At 45.2% G+C, this 15461-nt stretch overlaps 1 protein-coding gene across 4 annotated transcripts in view; it reads right to left on the bottom strand.

The window, feature by feature from the left end:
• LOC108934380 (spectrin beta chain, non-erythrocytic 1-like) overlaps nt 1-15461 on the bottom strand; it is a 68161-nt gene that overhangs the window by 36261 nt on the left and 16439 nt on the right. For 2 of the 4 annotated variants that reach the window (XM_018752096.2, XM_018752097.2), the window contains exon 2: nt 8709-8895. In XM_018752096.2, the coding sequence (XP_018607612.1) occupies nt 8709-8865 (157 nt within the window). In that variant the 5' untranslated portion in view covers nt 8866-8895. Of the gene's footprint in view, nt 1-3834; nt 4202-8708; nt 8896-15461 lie in introns of those variants that run through there. The other 2 variants (XM_018752099.2, XM_018752098.2) reach the window with 2 other exon arrangements.

Here is a 15461-nt window from a genome sequence, read left to right as displayed (position 1 = left end):
GAAATTGATTCAACGACTGAAAGCTCTGCCATTCTTCTAATAAAGAAAAATGAAACTTCACACATTCTTGTTTTTTCAACCCGTTGGCCAGGAGCTGGTAGAACCCCAGTGCAACACTGATCTGCTAACTTCACAGTGATCACCACAATGAAAACAAGCCAGGACCGATCAGTCTGATTTGATGCATCGATCAAGTTGAGAGGCTGGACCATCAACGGACGGCATGCCGCCCTGGAGCAAGAAGGCCACCAAGCTATCAGCCTCATCGCTCCCTCTAGTACTCCTAATGTGATGTTCTACCAATTTATATTCAGTGAAGAGTGTCGCCTCAACATGACCGAAGGAGACCCCCCCACTACCGTTCCCGTCAGTACAGATATGCACTCCAGCGGCCCTGGCCTCACAGCACTGACTCAGGAGGAGCTTTTACTGTTCAGCATGGGACTCGACAACAAGGTGACTCCTCTACACCTGACCTTTTTTCAGGAGCGCCCTTATTACTGGACTGACGGAACAACAACTCGCATTAAAGTGACCAGGCTCACAAGAGATAAAATATGGTCCTGGTCAACCAACTGACTATTTTAACATAACTCATTTTTTACACTGACTGAGCAAAAAACAACGACAAAAGTAACAAGGAACAAAAAAACTAAAAAGGAACAAGGGAAGGAGATGAAGAGGGGGACGGGAAAAGGAATAGCTTCCAACTTTCCAATTTCAAAATGTCAGGGCAAATAAACTCAATGAATTAAGCTCAGCTGCTATTCACAGCGCCATTCCGGAACACTCACCGTAGCGCACTTGGCATCCTAATTCTGGTGGTTCCCACTTATTTTCAAAGTAAGGTTCAGTAACAGTAGTGAAACATCTCAAAGTGACCACTTTGGGGAAATGGCACGGACATTAGAAAAGGCACTTGACACACTGGCAGATGATGTCGAGCCAAAGGCCACGCGGTCCTGCGCAAGAAAATGTCAAAACCCTTCTGAAAGGAAATGCTTAAAACAAAACTTGACAGTCTGTATACTGACTGTTAAGTGCTTGATACGCAGAATGTTGTCAGGTTGTCATTGATGCTTTTTCCCTTCAGTGCATCAGAGACAGACCAGTGGTTTAAAAGTGGCATATGTTGGGGGGTGGCAGCTACTGGTTCAAGTCCCAGGATGAATATTACTGAAATCAGCTAACAACGTAATGTGATGCTTTAGTTTGTACTGATAAATCAGATTTTCTTTTTGTATAAACTCTGTGTTCCCAAAGCATTGTGGCAAAACTGAGTTTTGTGTTTGGGATGTGACTATATTTCCTCTTGAGCATTTATTACAACTCCTCCCTCACTCTTTCCCTCAGTGCAAATGACAGATTATTTTTTGTTAACCCATTATAGTTATCCCAGAGCTTCACTGCTGTCTGTACAATTCACACACACATTGACTGAAACCACTTGTCCCAAGCAGAGTCGCAGCAAACCAGAACCTAACCCAGCAACAGAGGGCGCAAGGCTGGAGGGGGAGGGGACAAACCCAGGACGGGACACCATCGTCACAGGCCACCCCGAGTGAGACTTAAATCCCAGACCCACCAGAAAGCAGGACCCAGCCAAATCCGCTGCGCCGCCACGCTGCCCCTCTGTACAATTCAGGAATGTGTAATATATAGTTTGTCTAGTCTAAGCTGTGTGTGAGTGACAGAGTGTGTTCCACTGATGTATGGATGAGTGACCCAGTGTAAGTAGTGTATCTAGCAGTGTAAGTCACCACGGTGAATAGGATGTGTGGGCTGATAACACTACACAGAGTTCATTGGAAGTCGCTTTGGAGAAAACTGTCTGCTAAGTAAATAAATGTAATTTTAAATACTCAAAAGGAAAACCAGGAAACTTTTCAAAAGTGCACACTAAAGGATTTTTTTTCTCTCTCTATCAGATCAGAATGGATCACCAGCCCACCTAAGGATTTTACTGCAGAAATTTATTTTAGCAATGACTGTTACATAGACGAAGGGGGTGCGGTGGCGCAGTGGGTTGGACCACAGTCCTGCTCTCCGGTGGGTCTGGGGTTCGAGTCCCGCTTGGGGTGCCTTGTGATGGACTGGCGTCCCGTCCTGGGTGTGTCCCCTCCCCCTCCGGCCTTACGCCCTGTGTTACCGGGTTGGCTCCGGTTCCCCGTGACCCCGTATGGGACAAGCGGTTCTGAAAATGTGTGTGTGTGTGTTACATAGACGAAACCTCATGGTTGAGTCATAGTCACCACCAGACAGGAGAACAGGGTTACGGTTGGATAACTTGGCTATATTATAACTTTTTAAAATTTGTAGCCCATGCTATAATTCCAGGTGGGACAATGATGCTGCAACCCAGAGCAAAATATGCAGGTAGGGAAATACAGAGAATTAGTGCCATTTGAAATAGGACGAGCCATAGCAGCTCCTAAGCAAATGTACAACATTAATGAAAGGCCAAACTCCCATTGTGCAAAACAGAGATGGAGTTGGACAGTATTCATCCTGCAGTTCACCCATGGCAGGCTGGCAGGAGGTAGCAATAGGGTGCAACTTGGACACGATGCTTCATTACATGACTTCAACTAACCTGTGTTGGTATCCAAGGCAACTGAAAGGGCAACAAATTTTACAGCTCACTTATGTTGAGATGCTCCGAAATGAAGGAGCTGGCTCTGAGAATAACTCAGCCTTAGAAATAAAACATACATAATCTTGAAATTAACATGTTAAAAGGAGCTGCTTGTTTTGGAACTGGGGGAAACTACTTTTTTTTCTGGTGCTTCGAAATTTTATCTGGTGCTCCTAACCATTAAAGTTAGGAGTCCTATTGCTACCAAGTAAAAGAATTCATTTAGAGCGCTGTGAATATCAAGTTTGCTAAGGAAAACAGTCTATAATATGAACAACAATAAATAAGGTACTGTTTTCCCAGAAATACAAACACAAGCCATAGTCAGTTACTTGCATTACTCTTTCGGTATGTTTTAACGCATGTAAAATGTGAGTTTATATTTAACCAGCTAATTAATTTGTGTTCTGAGCAGTGATAGAGAATTCTAGAGGGACAAATGTTTACCGCCATTGGAACAGCTGTTCTGTTAGTAAAAGGGCCCTGGTGGTAAATGTAATAGCGAAAAAACAACGTGTTCATTTACGCATTATTAGCACGGCTCATAGATCAGCCTCAATTACAGTTATATCTTTATTTAATTAATGTAATATGCCTACAGTAAAAAGTGAAAGAAGTGGCAGATTGGAACCAGATCTACAGTTACTAGACTTCATGAATATAATGATGGCACTTGCATCGCGGCAACGACATATTGCTTCAGATATACAACAGTCCCTTGTAGAAGAATATCCATATCTGTAAATATCCATAAATTATGGTTTCTCTCCTGGAGAAAACCAAAGCGTGTCAGGGGTAGTTAAAAAAAAAAATTAATATTTAGTTTGTTTGGACCCCTTGTGGGAGAATTAAATGCTCTGTCCAAGGGAAGAACTGATATACTACATAAATGGGGAAGAAATACCACTGGAATAAAAATATAGGGCTAGTCTGATTTCTTCTTAATATAAATAAGAGATTTTATTGTTCACTCAGCCTTCTATTTAAATGAAACCAAAAAAAATATGACAGAGCTGTCACAGCAAAAAATATACTCAAGTGTGAAACTGCCATATTTTGGTCTTTGACCCTTCTGTCAAAAAAAAAAAAAAAAAAAAGAAAAAAAAAACGCATCAGGCCAAATCTTCTATGACAATGCCTCTGAGACAGTGTGAAGGTAACCCTTACCCCATGTCTTAGCCAGCCACTTCCCATCTTACCTTGCAGCTGTTTGAACCGCCCTTCTAGGATGCTGGAGACCTGAACCTGATTGAAATAAGCAGCTGGAGAGAGGCAAGGCTCACTGGGCTTCTGCTCCAGCTCCATCCCTCCTCACGGGCCTGGAAGCACTGCCCTGTCAGCTCTTCTTTTTACCTCTAGCAAAGAAGAGTCCCGCAGCTTTAGAAAAAAATGGAAAATCCGAGTTCTTCAGTGTTTCACGTCACAAGAATACAGTTTGTAGAGTTGTTCTCCTGTACAGAGAAATTCAGGAGCAGCACTGCTCCAGCTCTAATCCAAGGAGAAAAGATGAACCCCCGAGGTCCAAGATAAGTGCGCTTCTGTTGTGTCCCAGCTCTCTTTCCGAAGTGCAACTCGCTTACTCTAGCGGTGCGTGACGGCAAACAGAGCCATATTGCCGCCTCTTTCTCTTTGTTTGTCCCTCATATTTTCTCCTCTCTGTTTTCTCGGAAAAGAAGAAGGGATCAGAGCAGGGGGTGGGGTGCGGTGGGGGCAGGGGGAGGAGGGGGAGTAAGAGTTTTTAAACTTATCTTCCAATGTAAGATGTTTTTTCCCCATTCCTTTTACATTTTCATTGTTATTCAGTCACTGTATCATTCACACTCCTTTTATTCCCCTTGTGAAGTTAGGGCATGTGGAGTCACAAGTCTCCCGTCCTGACCCTCCCCAAACACAAGAGCACTAGGTTCTGCCTTCCCTCCAAGCACACACACACACACACACACACACACACACACACACACACACACACACACACACCTTGTTTGAACGCAGCAGGAGATCCAACCACAGCCAGGAAAATAATGGCTCAGTGTCCACAGTTAGCATGAGGTGTGCTTTGGGGGCGGAGCCGAGAGGGGACTGGAAGAGGGCCAGGTGAGGCAGGACTGAACTATTCAGCAAGGTACTGTGGGGGGAGGTCTGTCCCCCGCACCACGCAAATTGTAGCACGGATGGAGGCATTTATGGGGGAATCAGCAGCGAGACAATATTTATTCCCCTAGCAGTCTGTCTCCCCTCCTGCTGTAGTTCGAAGTTCCAAAAGATGTTAAGAGAGGAAGGAAATACTTAGGAATACTAAAATTGTCGGCAAGTTCTCCCATCTCTGTGTAAAAGTTATCATCCAGAACATAAGGACGTTTACATTACTTCAGTTAGCGAACACTTTTCTCCAAAGCAACTTCCAACGAACTCTGTGTAGTGTTGTCAGCCACGCACCTTATTCAGCAAGGTGACTTACTTACACTACTTACAATGGGTCACTCCCACAAGGAAAAGCATACTTTTCTGATTGCTTTAGTATATCTGATAATCTAATTAAAAAAAATATTCCATTAATAAATGAAAAAGATGCAATAGCCAATACACATGCACTGCCTACCTAGAAAAGCTGTAGATGAAAAACATTTGAAAAAATTATTAATGGATAAGGGTTTCTAGAAATTGTGGGCATATACAGTAGTCCCCCCATTATCCGCGAGTTCGATTTCCAGGGTTTCAGTTACCCGCGGTCAACCATGGTCTGAAAATATTAAATGGAAAATTCCAGAAATAAACAATTCTTAAGTTTTAAATTGCACGCCGTTCTGATTAGCGTGATGAAATCTCGCGCCGTCCCACCCTGGACGTGAATCGTTCCTTTGTCCAGTGTATCCATGCTGTATATGTTACCCGCCCGTTAGTCACTCAGTAGGCATCTCGGTTATCAGATCGACTGTCGCGGTATCGCAGTACTTGTGTTCAAGTAACTCCTTTGTTTTTAACAAAAAAACTTTATTTAAGAAATCAGTGCTTATGAGGACCTGGGCATTGGTCCTTAGTGTTCTTTCTTCTTCTATATAGGAAAAAACATATTATATACAGGTCTCGGTACTATCTGTGGTTTCAGTCATCTGCTAGGGGTCTTGGAACATATCCCCCCCCAAAAAAGAAGAGGGGGGACAGATGGGGTGAGGGCCACGATAGGGAATAAGACAGGTTAAACATGTGTAAAAGTGCTGGGTTTGAAGACTGATAAAACAATGGAGAAAACGGAGATACGCTGGGACACAGCAGATACAGAAGAAATGCGTACAATGAGAAACACTGAAGGATGGTATGAATCACATCTTCTCAATCGCAGAACTTAGACACAGTCCATCAGGACAGCATCAACTGGGCCTTGTGTGTTCCCTAACCAACCCGCCCGCATTTCAGCCTGCTCTCTCCGGGAACACGTCACATGGGAAGGAAGCAGTCTGTGTGGGATGAGAAAATGATTATCTAATCATATCTCCACTTGTCAGTGTATGCTCACTTTCCCGTTTCTTGACAGATCGCAGGCATGGCGCGGGAGCAACGCAGGAAGCAAGCAGTCCGCTTTACACTAGGACAGTCAACATTGATTTTGTAAGACTTCCACTGATCTGGCTGTGGAGCAAAGGCCACCTCGACACCAGCCAAACCCTAAGGCAGAAAGCATGACGTGTGTCTCTCTCTAGAACAAGGTCCATACAGGCCACATTCCCTCTAAAATCAGCCTGCTCTCATGTTTGATTTGGTCTCACATGTCAAGGATGAAGTACCTTGTTTGCATGGGACTTGGGATGAACTGCAGTGTTCAGGTGGCTTTCAAAGCAAGGATGAGTGACATGGCCAAAAATAATTCATACAATTACAAGGGTAAGGACAATTATTTAATTATAAGTCAATTACTGATTCATCTACTCATGGAAAGACTTTCTGACCCAATGCAAGAGAATACATGACATCATGGGGTTCAACAAGGGTTTAAATTTACTTACAAAAATAAAAACTACAACTATAAATAATAATGCTTTAAACTGCACCTTCAAAAGTGATTTCCTGAATGCAACAGATGATGTAAAACAAAAAAGCAAATAAAGCTATAACAACCAAGTGTTACCAAATCATCTAAGCTCTCGCTACAGTAAAACCATCCCACACAAAGAACGAAATTTACCAGATTCTGTCCAAAAATGGTCTAAATAAGAGCATTTCAAGTGTTTTCATTCACTCCCAAAAATCCCTCACATCAGCCTTGCTTGCCAAAAAAATTCTTTACATGCAAACCTGCAGAGAAATGGTAGAGCAACACGAGAGAGCTGCGGAGGCTCAGTGAGAACAACAGAGGAGAGTACAACCCTCTTACCTGAGATGGGACAAACAAGTGACACATCCTTTACATTTATTCATTGAGCTGTTTTCTCCAAAGTAACTTACAGTGTTAAGCTACTTACAGTTACTTACCCATTTAAACAGTTGGGCAATTCTACTGGAGCAATCTAGGCTAAGTATCTTACTCAAGGGTACTACAGCTGAAGGTATGATTCAAACCTATGACTTTTAGGTCCAGTAGCTCTAATTGCTATACTTAGACAACTGATTTATAACCTACTGTCCAGGGAGAATGCTAATTTGTTTTGGATAAAGGTGTCGAGTCAAACCAGTAACAAATCAATATAAATTAGTGAAAAGTGTGTAACTACAGGAAATGCAATTACGGTAACTGAGGTGCTGGGAAAGGCAGGACAGAAATACTGATTTGTCAAAACTTTGTAAACAAGTATGCACCTGGATCTGACTTGGACAAAGGTCAAGGTCTGGATTCATTCCACCCTTTTATCAATATCAACTCTTTGAGCTCTCAGTTGGCATGGGAGACCATGGGCATCATTACGGTTAAGGACACATATATGAAACCATAAGTTTGCAGGCGTGAATCTTAAGAAGGTGTCTTGGTAGCACCCTTGAGGATGGTTTTTGACTTGAATTACATTACCGAAATATCCATCTGCAAACAGGCAAATTAATAATGAATACAAAAGTATCAGCTGAGTACCTACATGTATCTCATCCATTCAAACAGATGGACACTTTCTCAAAGCAACAATAGAGCAGCATGGACAAGAGCAACAGGCCTTTTATCAAAATAAGTTATTCTTTAAACAATAGCACTAAGCGATAAGGTTTTGCAAGGGACACTGTGTGTGTGTGATCAGGAGAAAAATGAGGTGGTATGAGGCGCCCCATGAGTGCGTCTCTGAGCATAAATGCGGCGAGGCCGCTGACCCTCGAGTGTGGGTCCTTTTTAAATGAATGCACATCAGGCCTCTGCTTGTCCGCCTGCCCACGTGTAGGGAGAGAAATGCACACTGGCATACGATTCACCCCGGTGTCGTACGCCAACCTGTTGAGATGTCTGACATCTCCAGATGCTCTCTCTGTGGAGCCATGCCGCACACATTTTCTAGACGTATTTCCGTAGGACTTGGCTGAAACGGGCTGCGTAATGACCCACACGATGTAGATAACACATTTCGGGTAAAGTGTTAGAACGTTTAAAATAATGTAATTTACTACATAATGTCTTCTTAAAAGATGCTCCTTTAAATTTCCTACGAATCTGCATGTCACCGTATACTGAATTACGCATGATGTTTTTGCTGTGTCATGAACTTCAACATGTTGTAGTGCAGTAAATGTAGTCAGGGGTTATATCAATTTTTTTAAATTTGCATAATATCTACTCGTAATATTATTCTCTTAATGACTAGAGAGAGTTACGTAAAATTTAACGCAGATAGTTCATGACAAATTATGAAGAAAAAATCTAACTCCTGTGTTATGGATTTACCTCCATCTGCTGGAACCGCAACGGTACCACACTCCCAAGGCAGAACTACGGTACTGTATTCCTGTTCTGCGGCATTCTGTAGCACCCAACACAATGACACAAACGCGTCCAGTGTTCCAGGGGTGTTTTCGGCACAGACGCGCCATTCGCTACCGGCTCCATCGGAGAAAAGATGAAGGGAAGGGAAGAAGCAGAAAAGATGGAAGGTGTGTGTCCTACCCGCCAGGGCCTTGATGCGCGAGCGCTCAAAGAGGCGCGCCGAACTGTTCTCATTATCCCAGTCAGTCTCCGCCGCCAGGTCCCAGCGGTTGTTGATGTCGTTGTACTGCTGCTGGATCTCAAGGCTGTCGAAGTCGGTGGGGGAGATGGTGCTCATGGTGTCCTAGGCAGAGGCCAACCATCCAACCTGGTTTGGGAGTGCGCAGAAGAGAAAAAGAGAGGGATGGGAGGAATGAGTCTGGGTTTCTCGAAGGACTCTGAAAATTATACACTGCATCATCCTAGTGGAGGTTGGACTAAAATGATTCAATACATACACACACACTTTCAGAACCGCTTGTCCCATACGGGGTCACGGGGAACCAGAGCCAACCCGGTAACACAGGGCATAAAGCCGGAGGGGGAGGGGACACACCCAGGACGGGACGCCAGTCCGCCGCAAGGCACCCCAAGCGGGACTCGAACCCCAGACCCATCGGAGAGTAGGACTGTGGTCCAACCTACTGCACCACCACACCCCCATGATTCAATACAAGACTACAAAATGCATGTGAAAAACACACACAGGCTGAAGCTGCTTGTCCCAAGTAGGTCGCGGCGAGCCGGAACCTAACCCAGCAACACAAGGCATAAGGCTGAAGGGGGAGGGGACACACCCAGGACGGGATGCCAGTCCGTTACAAGGCACCCCAAGCAGGACTCGAACCCCAGACCCACCAGAGAGCAGGACCCAGCCAACCCACTGCACCACGGCGTCCCCTCTCGCATATGAAACAATGAACAAGAATCAAGCAGTTATTCAGGAACTCCATCCCTTAACAGATGGCTGCATGACTGTCTAAAAAAAAAAAGAGTGTGTATGGTTCCGTATGACAAGCACAAAGTTTTGCTGATATGGGACAAGACACATGTGCATCAGTACAAGAGACCCTGAATATCGGGGTTCCATCCCTACGCCAAGTCCGACAACAGCTGTAAACTGTTATTGTACGCCGTTACACTGACAGCGTCGAGGTGGAAATTTTCGTATTTTGGTTTGGTCCACCGCCCCCCTGCCAGGGCCACATTTACCCCTCTGCCCAAGGGAAAGACCAGGCTGCAGGGACACACCTCCATTGTCCCACTTGGCTAACTGGGGCAGCTAATGTTAACTAAACGTACAGGCTGGATAATCTCCATATGCCACTACCCACCCCCCGACCTTCACAATTTCATTCCCTTCGCTGAAATTTTACCCAAAGCAAAGCCCAAAATGCAGTACATCTACCTAATGAGGCCAGTTTTTTTTTTTTTTTTTTTTTTTAAAAAAAAGCTTGAGAACACTGAAGGCAGAAACAAAGGAAGTCTTGCCTTCACCAAGACTGTACGGCTGCTCGCCTCCATCGCTTCTGTGTCCTTTGATCAATTGCCCCGACACGCTATGTTTATGTATTTATATGCAGCACGGAGTGTGTCTTGTGGGCAGAGCTGCATTTCCTGAGCTTTGACTGTCCCACGGTACTTAGCAGCGGTTTGATCTCTCCCAGCTGTATGAGGGGCCGCTGCAGCCTGACAGAACTGCTGGCGCTATGGTGCTTTGTGCAACAGCATCGTTCTCTCAACTGGATGCCAATCAGGATGTCTTGAGTGCAGCAGGTTCAGTGTCCAAACTCGTGCCAGACACGCAGAAAAGTAAGGAATTATTTCAGTAATGAGGTTCCCGGAAGCAGAGGGAAGGCAGCGATCTGAAAGACAAGGTCGAGTAAATAAAGCGGGAAACTTCTTTTTCACGCAGGACTGCTCACGACTAGAAAACAGCTGATCCTCTGTGTCTTAGGACACATGGGTAGGGTGCGAGGGCTCAATGCACCAAGGGGGGGGTCTGTAATATGGCAGAGCTGGTAGGGTAGTGATTAGAGCTGCTGCCTTGGAACTCAAATCTCACCTGTGGTTGTAGAACCCTTATGGAAGGTACTTACCCTAAAATTGCTCCAGTAAAAAAAAATTCCCAGCTGTATAAACTGGTAAATAGATTAACATTCTAAGTTGCTTTGGCAAAAAGCACCAGCTAAATGACTTAATCTAATAGTTAAAGTGAATCTCACGGCAACATATCCATTATGCAGACAGATGCTGACCATTCTCCTCCATGTCCTTGCGCACACCCCATACCTGCTAACCCACAACTTTCTTACTCACTTCAGGAATGTGGGCAACACCTGCTGAACTGCAGCAGTCCACAAACCCACACAAGGACAGGTGGACAGAAGCGTATTTGGATTTTAACTGGCTTAACCTTTTGGCTGAGTGAATCCCTCGTGTTTAGCGTGTTGCATGGCACTTAAGGTTCTGGCCGTATGACTCAAATGTTCCAGGGTCAGTTTGCTGTACAACTTCTCCATAAAGCACTTAAATCAACGGTTAAAGCCCAGAAACACAAAAATATGTTCACCGGGTCACTGTGGGGGGTGATGACGCAATGCCTTAGCTATTAAATTGGCATTTTAATGAGTGCTTTCACTTTAATTCTGTTTGTAGTCAGTGACATTGGCTCCTTCAGGATCTGAGCAGAAGACGGTGGGCAGGAGTGAGGGTGCGGGGGGTGCGGTCATTCAGCTATACCACCTCCCTGTTAAACCCGTGTCCTCAATCAAGCTGACCGCCCTTTCAGTCAAAAAAGAAAATCTCCTGCTGGGGCCCTGGATTAATTCGCATGTGCAAACCCGGCACCAAGCCCTTCTGTGGGGAGGGGGGCAGGAGGGGAGAAGGGGGCAGTGCACCAGCGGTCACGAGACGCTCCCCGAGCGCACCGCGTCTGTAGGACACAGAAGGTCTTCATAGCGAGCATGTTGCTGTTGAGTGCGAGGGCTTGACCTGCCTCCCCTTTTCCACACACAAATGCAGTCAGAGTGAGAACGCTGGCAGACCCATTAAAACACGTCACAAACAAAAGACTCCATAATTCCACCGGTCAACACCATTATGACTGTAAAATTACTGTAATCATTTACTCCCCTTGCAAACACCCTAATTACAGTACCAGTTTAACACATTCTCTATAGCATATACAATCCCAGATAAATGGACTGCAGAAAATCATGGTGAGAACCTGGTGCAAGGATGAACGGTTAATAATAGTTCTGTTTAAAAAGCTCTCGCTGTGTTCTTCAGAAAAGCCGCAAATCTAACAAATTCGTACTTCCAGTTAAAACAACCAATATGCAGGCAAAAAATTAAAAATATCAAGTAATTAAATAATTACTGGTAATCCGCTGCAAAAAAAAAACCTACATACAGGGACAGCTGGTAGCCTAGTGGTTACAGCTGCTGCCTTTGGACCTAGAGGTCACAGGTTTCAATCCCCTCTCCTGCTGTAGTACCCTTGAGCAGGGTACTTACCCTAAACTGCTCCAGTAAAATTGCCAAGCTGTAGAAATAGGTAAATAATTGTAAAGTAGCTTGACATTGTAAGCTGCTTTGGAGAAAAGCATCAGTTAAATGAATATACATCAATCATATAAACTAGCTCCTTTCTTTCTCGATTCCACTCCTACACCTGGAGGTACACAAACACTTTTTTTTGTTTGTTTGTTTTCCCCAAAATAACTCCAAACTGAAACGGATGACCCTACGCGGGTTTCAATTTTCTCTGTGACACCTCGGATCGCGAAAAGGATCACCAGAAGTACCTTTTCTGCCGCGAGACAGTGGACAAAGTACGACATAGGACCATGGGAGGTGGAATGGGATGGAAACGAATGGAAATTAAGCTGCAGGAAAACGTGTCTGTCGGAAGCGACCTCGACCCCTTTGAGGTCCGTCAAGGACGGAGCAGGATCTCCGCATAAGAAAAGGTTCAGAAAGAGGGACAGAGAGTGTGATAGAAGGACGAACGGAGGAAGAGAGACCAGGAGCAAGAGCGAGATAGCGTGAATTCACTAGGGGAACACCACACTGCTGCTCTAGTAGGGAGATTAAGAGATGGGGGCATTTCCCAAGGGCTAAAGTCTTGGAAGCAGCAGATGGGCGGAACAGTGGGGAAGAAACTGGGGGTTGGGGAGGGGGGTCTGAGCAGATGTGAGGAGGATGAGACAAAAAGTCCATATTGAAAGATGACTGGATAAGCACCTCAATAAAGAGTATTTTAGACTTGTTTGAAGACTGGAGGAATGGGCAGATGAAACGAGTACGAATGATGCCTTCAAACAGAACGATCAGTGCAGCAAATGCATACAGTAATCACAGAATCCCCTGGAGACAAAGAGCAACCCTCCCCGCCCAGCATGAATCACACGCGTGACGAAAACTATACATCAAAACAAAAACAAGAGCAAAAAAGAACACACAATCCCATTACTGGCAGCTCAGGAAGTGGTCAAGAATAGCATCGCTGCGCAGCGTAATCATCCCCGGATTAGAGCACGAGGTGAAGATGCTCCCGTGCAGGTGTCCCCTCGATCACACCGGCTTGCCAAGAGCTGCGCAGGGGGTCCTCGGCAGCCACCGGAGGCTGCAGCACTCTGCCCCCGCACCCTCAGCGGAGGTGGGTTACTCAACCTCTAAAGTCAATTTTACCATGCCTACCTGTGCCCGAATGAAGTCAAGTAAAAGGACGACCTTTTTCCTAATTGCTCATTTTCTCCAATGAAGTTGTTTATAGGTAATTGCCCATTTTTTAAGTCTCTTTACGAAAGCAGGCCAACCAAGCCTTTTCAGGACAGGCGACTGCAGTCGCACACCTCCCTCGGTGCGCGTGCTGCGAGCCACCTGCTTCTCCTCATTCCAGGGGCCGCAGGCTGCGTCAGGCGAGGTAACGCTCTTAGGCAAGAGCGCTATTCATCCGATTCCGCCAGCAGACCTGTCGGCACCCACATGATTGTAGGTGTCACTACGAGTTTGAGGGGAAGGCACCCAGGCATCGCATTCGCTTAAGGTGACATGAGCCAATGTGAATTTTCTGGGCGTCTTCACCGCAGATGGCGAGGGTGACCTGGCACAGATCTGAACCTGCGATTGAGAAATGCGCCTTTCTAAAGGGTCTGCATCAAGGTTGCACCGAAAGAAAAGAAGCACCAGCGAGGCCAGCAAACTCAGCTATGGCACACTCTCTATAGGCTGGCCAGATTGCAGGAAGTCATCTCCCTTCATTAACGTAACACCCTAATGCATACGCTCCGCCGTATACAGTGCCAGCGCAGTTAAGACATTCCTCTAAAGGTATCCACTTGCCCATATCAAAGCAACACGATGCTCCATCACATTCGATCCAGTACCACGCTCCCGCATTATAGCACTTAGGGTCTGTATGTTCCAGATTGCTGGTGTTCTCGAAAGCTGTTTTCTCACTGGCTGAAAATTCCCGCTGCGATTATTTGAAATAATACCAACGCTGCGCCGCGGTCTAGTTTTCTCATTTCAGGCCCACCGGTACAGCATCGAAAAGGAATCACTATTAAAGTTATCAGTCCAGCAGGTCACATTCGGTTATTATTGTTCAGCAGTGATGAGTTACAACAAAAAAACAAGATGATGGTTATGAAACCCATCAACTCCGTCGTTCTCATTAAGGTTCAGAGAAAGAGCATATTAAATCCCACCACAATCTAAGCTATTAAAATCTGATATGAAGCGAAATTGTCCGAATAAAAATAGAAGGAAGGCTCCTTCGCACCGTGTCGGCCTGCTTAAAGTCCTCGATTCAAATACGTGTCAAGCACACACTTTGCGCAGATTCACGACAACCTCTTAAGCAGAAGAGTGCTATTTCTGCAGAGTCAGAATGAAGGCTGGATTCTAATAACAATCTGAGCAGCATGTGGCACCTGCAGGTACGCCGACCGTGTCGTCGTCATCGCGCTCCTGACAAAATGCGACAAGGTCACACGTTTCACTTCCTCTAACGGCATTAAACTGGACCGGGAATGCAGACCCCCGTTACGGATCCGACGCGTGACAAACGGTGCTGTTTGATCCCTCTCAGTTTACTACACTCTTGTGTATAAACCACCGGTCAAATTCAATACATTTACTGCTTACTTTCACCAAAAGGCTGTACCTCTTCAATCCTTTATGTCAGCACAATGTGAACTTCATCCTTGCTGTCAAGAGTCTGCGAAACAAAATATGATATGTTTACAAATTTTGGGAGGGTGTCGAGTACATTTCCGACTCCGCCGAATACCGTGGTTATGTAACCGTGCCGCCGAATTAAATATTCATTCTCTCGATAGAAAAATGTAATAAAAGACTATGATCCCACCAGTAAGCCCACAGACCAACCTGCTGCCAGATGGAAGAAGAGACATCCTTGGCAGCCAAGTTGCAGGACAGGGACACATTTCTTTTCACTCCCGCGAAAGATTAAATGAATGTTGGCTGTTTTTCATTTGTCTGAGACTAAGAAAGCAACATAACTTTAAAGTTATGAGTGGAAAAGCTAACAAGTTAAGCGAAATCCATGCTCACGCAGGCAGAGATTTTATAATGATTATTCTTTTTTTTTTTTTGCTTTTCCTATTTCGTGATACTCAGCAGACGCTCTGTGATTCAAGTCCTCGATGGCAATAATTACCGGCAAATGAGATAGTGAAGAAAAGCTCACCGCTGTCCGAAACCACTGGGGGGGTGTAACAGCAAAGCAACAACTCAGCCAAGATGTTACTTGGTTCGATGATGCATGACGTCCTCCTAGATAAAGGCCGGCAGCTCCCTGTACAGCGGCACGCTTTGAAAAGGTTGTTATAGTTCTGACCTTTCAGTGCTCTGTTCTCTCAC

The sequence above is a fragment of the Scleropages formosus genome, chromosome 4, assembly GCF_900964775.1.
Source record: "Scleropages formosus chromosome 4, fSclFor1.1, whole genome shotgun sequence".
In the NCBI taxonomy this organism is placed as follows: domain Eukaryota; kingdom Metazoa; phylum Chordata; class Actinopteri; order Osteoglossiformes; family Osteoglossidae; genus Scleropages; species Scleropages formosus.
The sequence above is the reverse complement of the archived record's forward strand: the minus strand, read 5'-3'. Positions and strand labels throughout refer to the sequence as shown.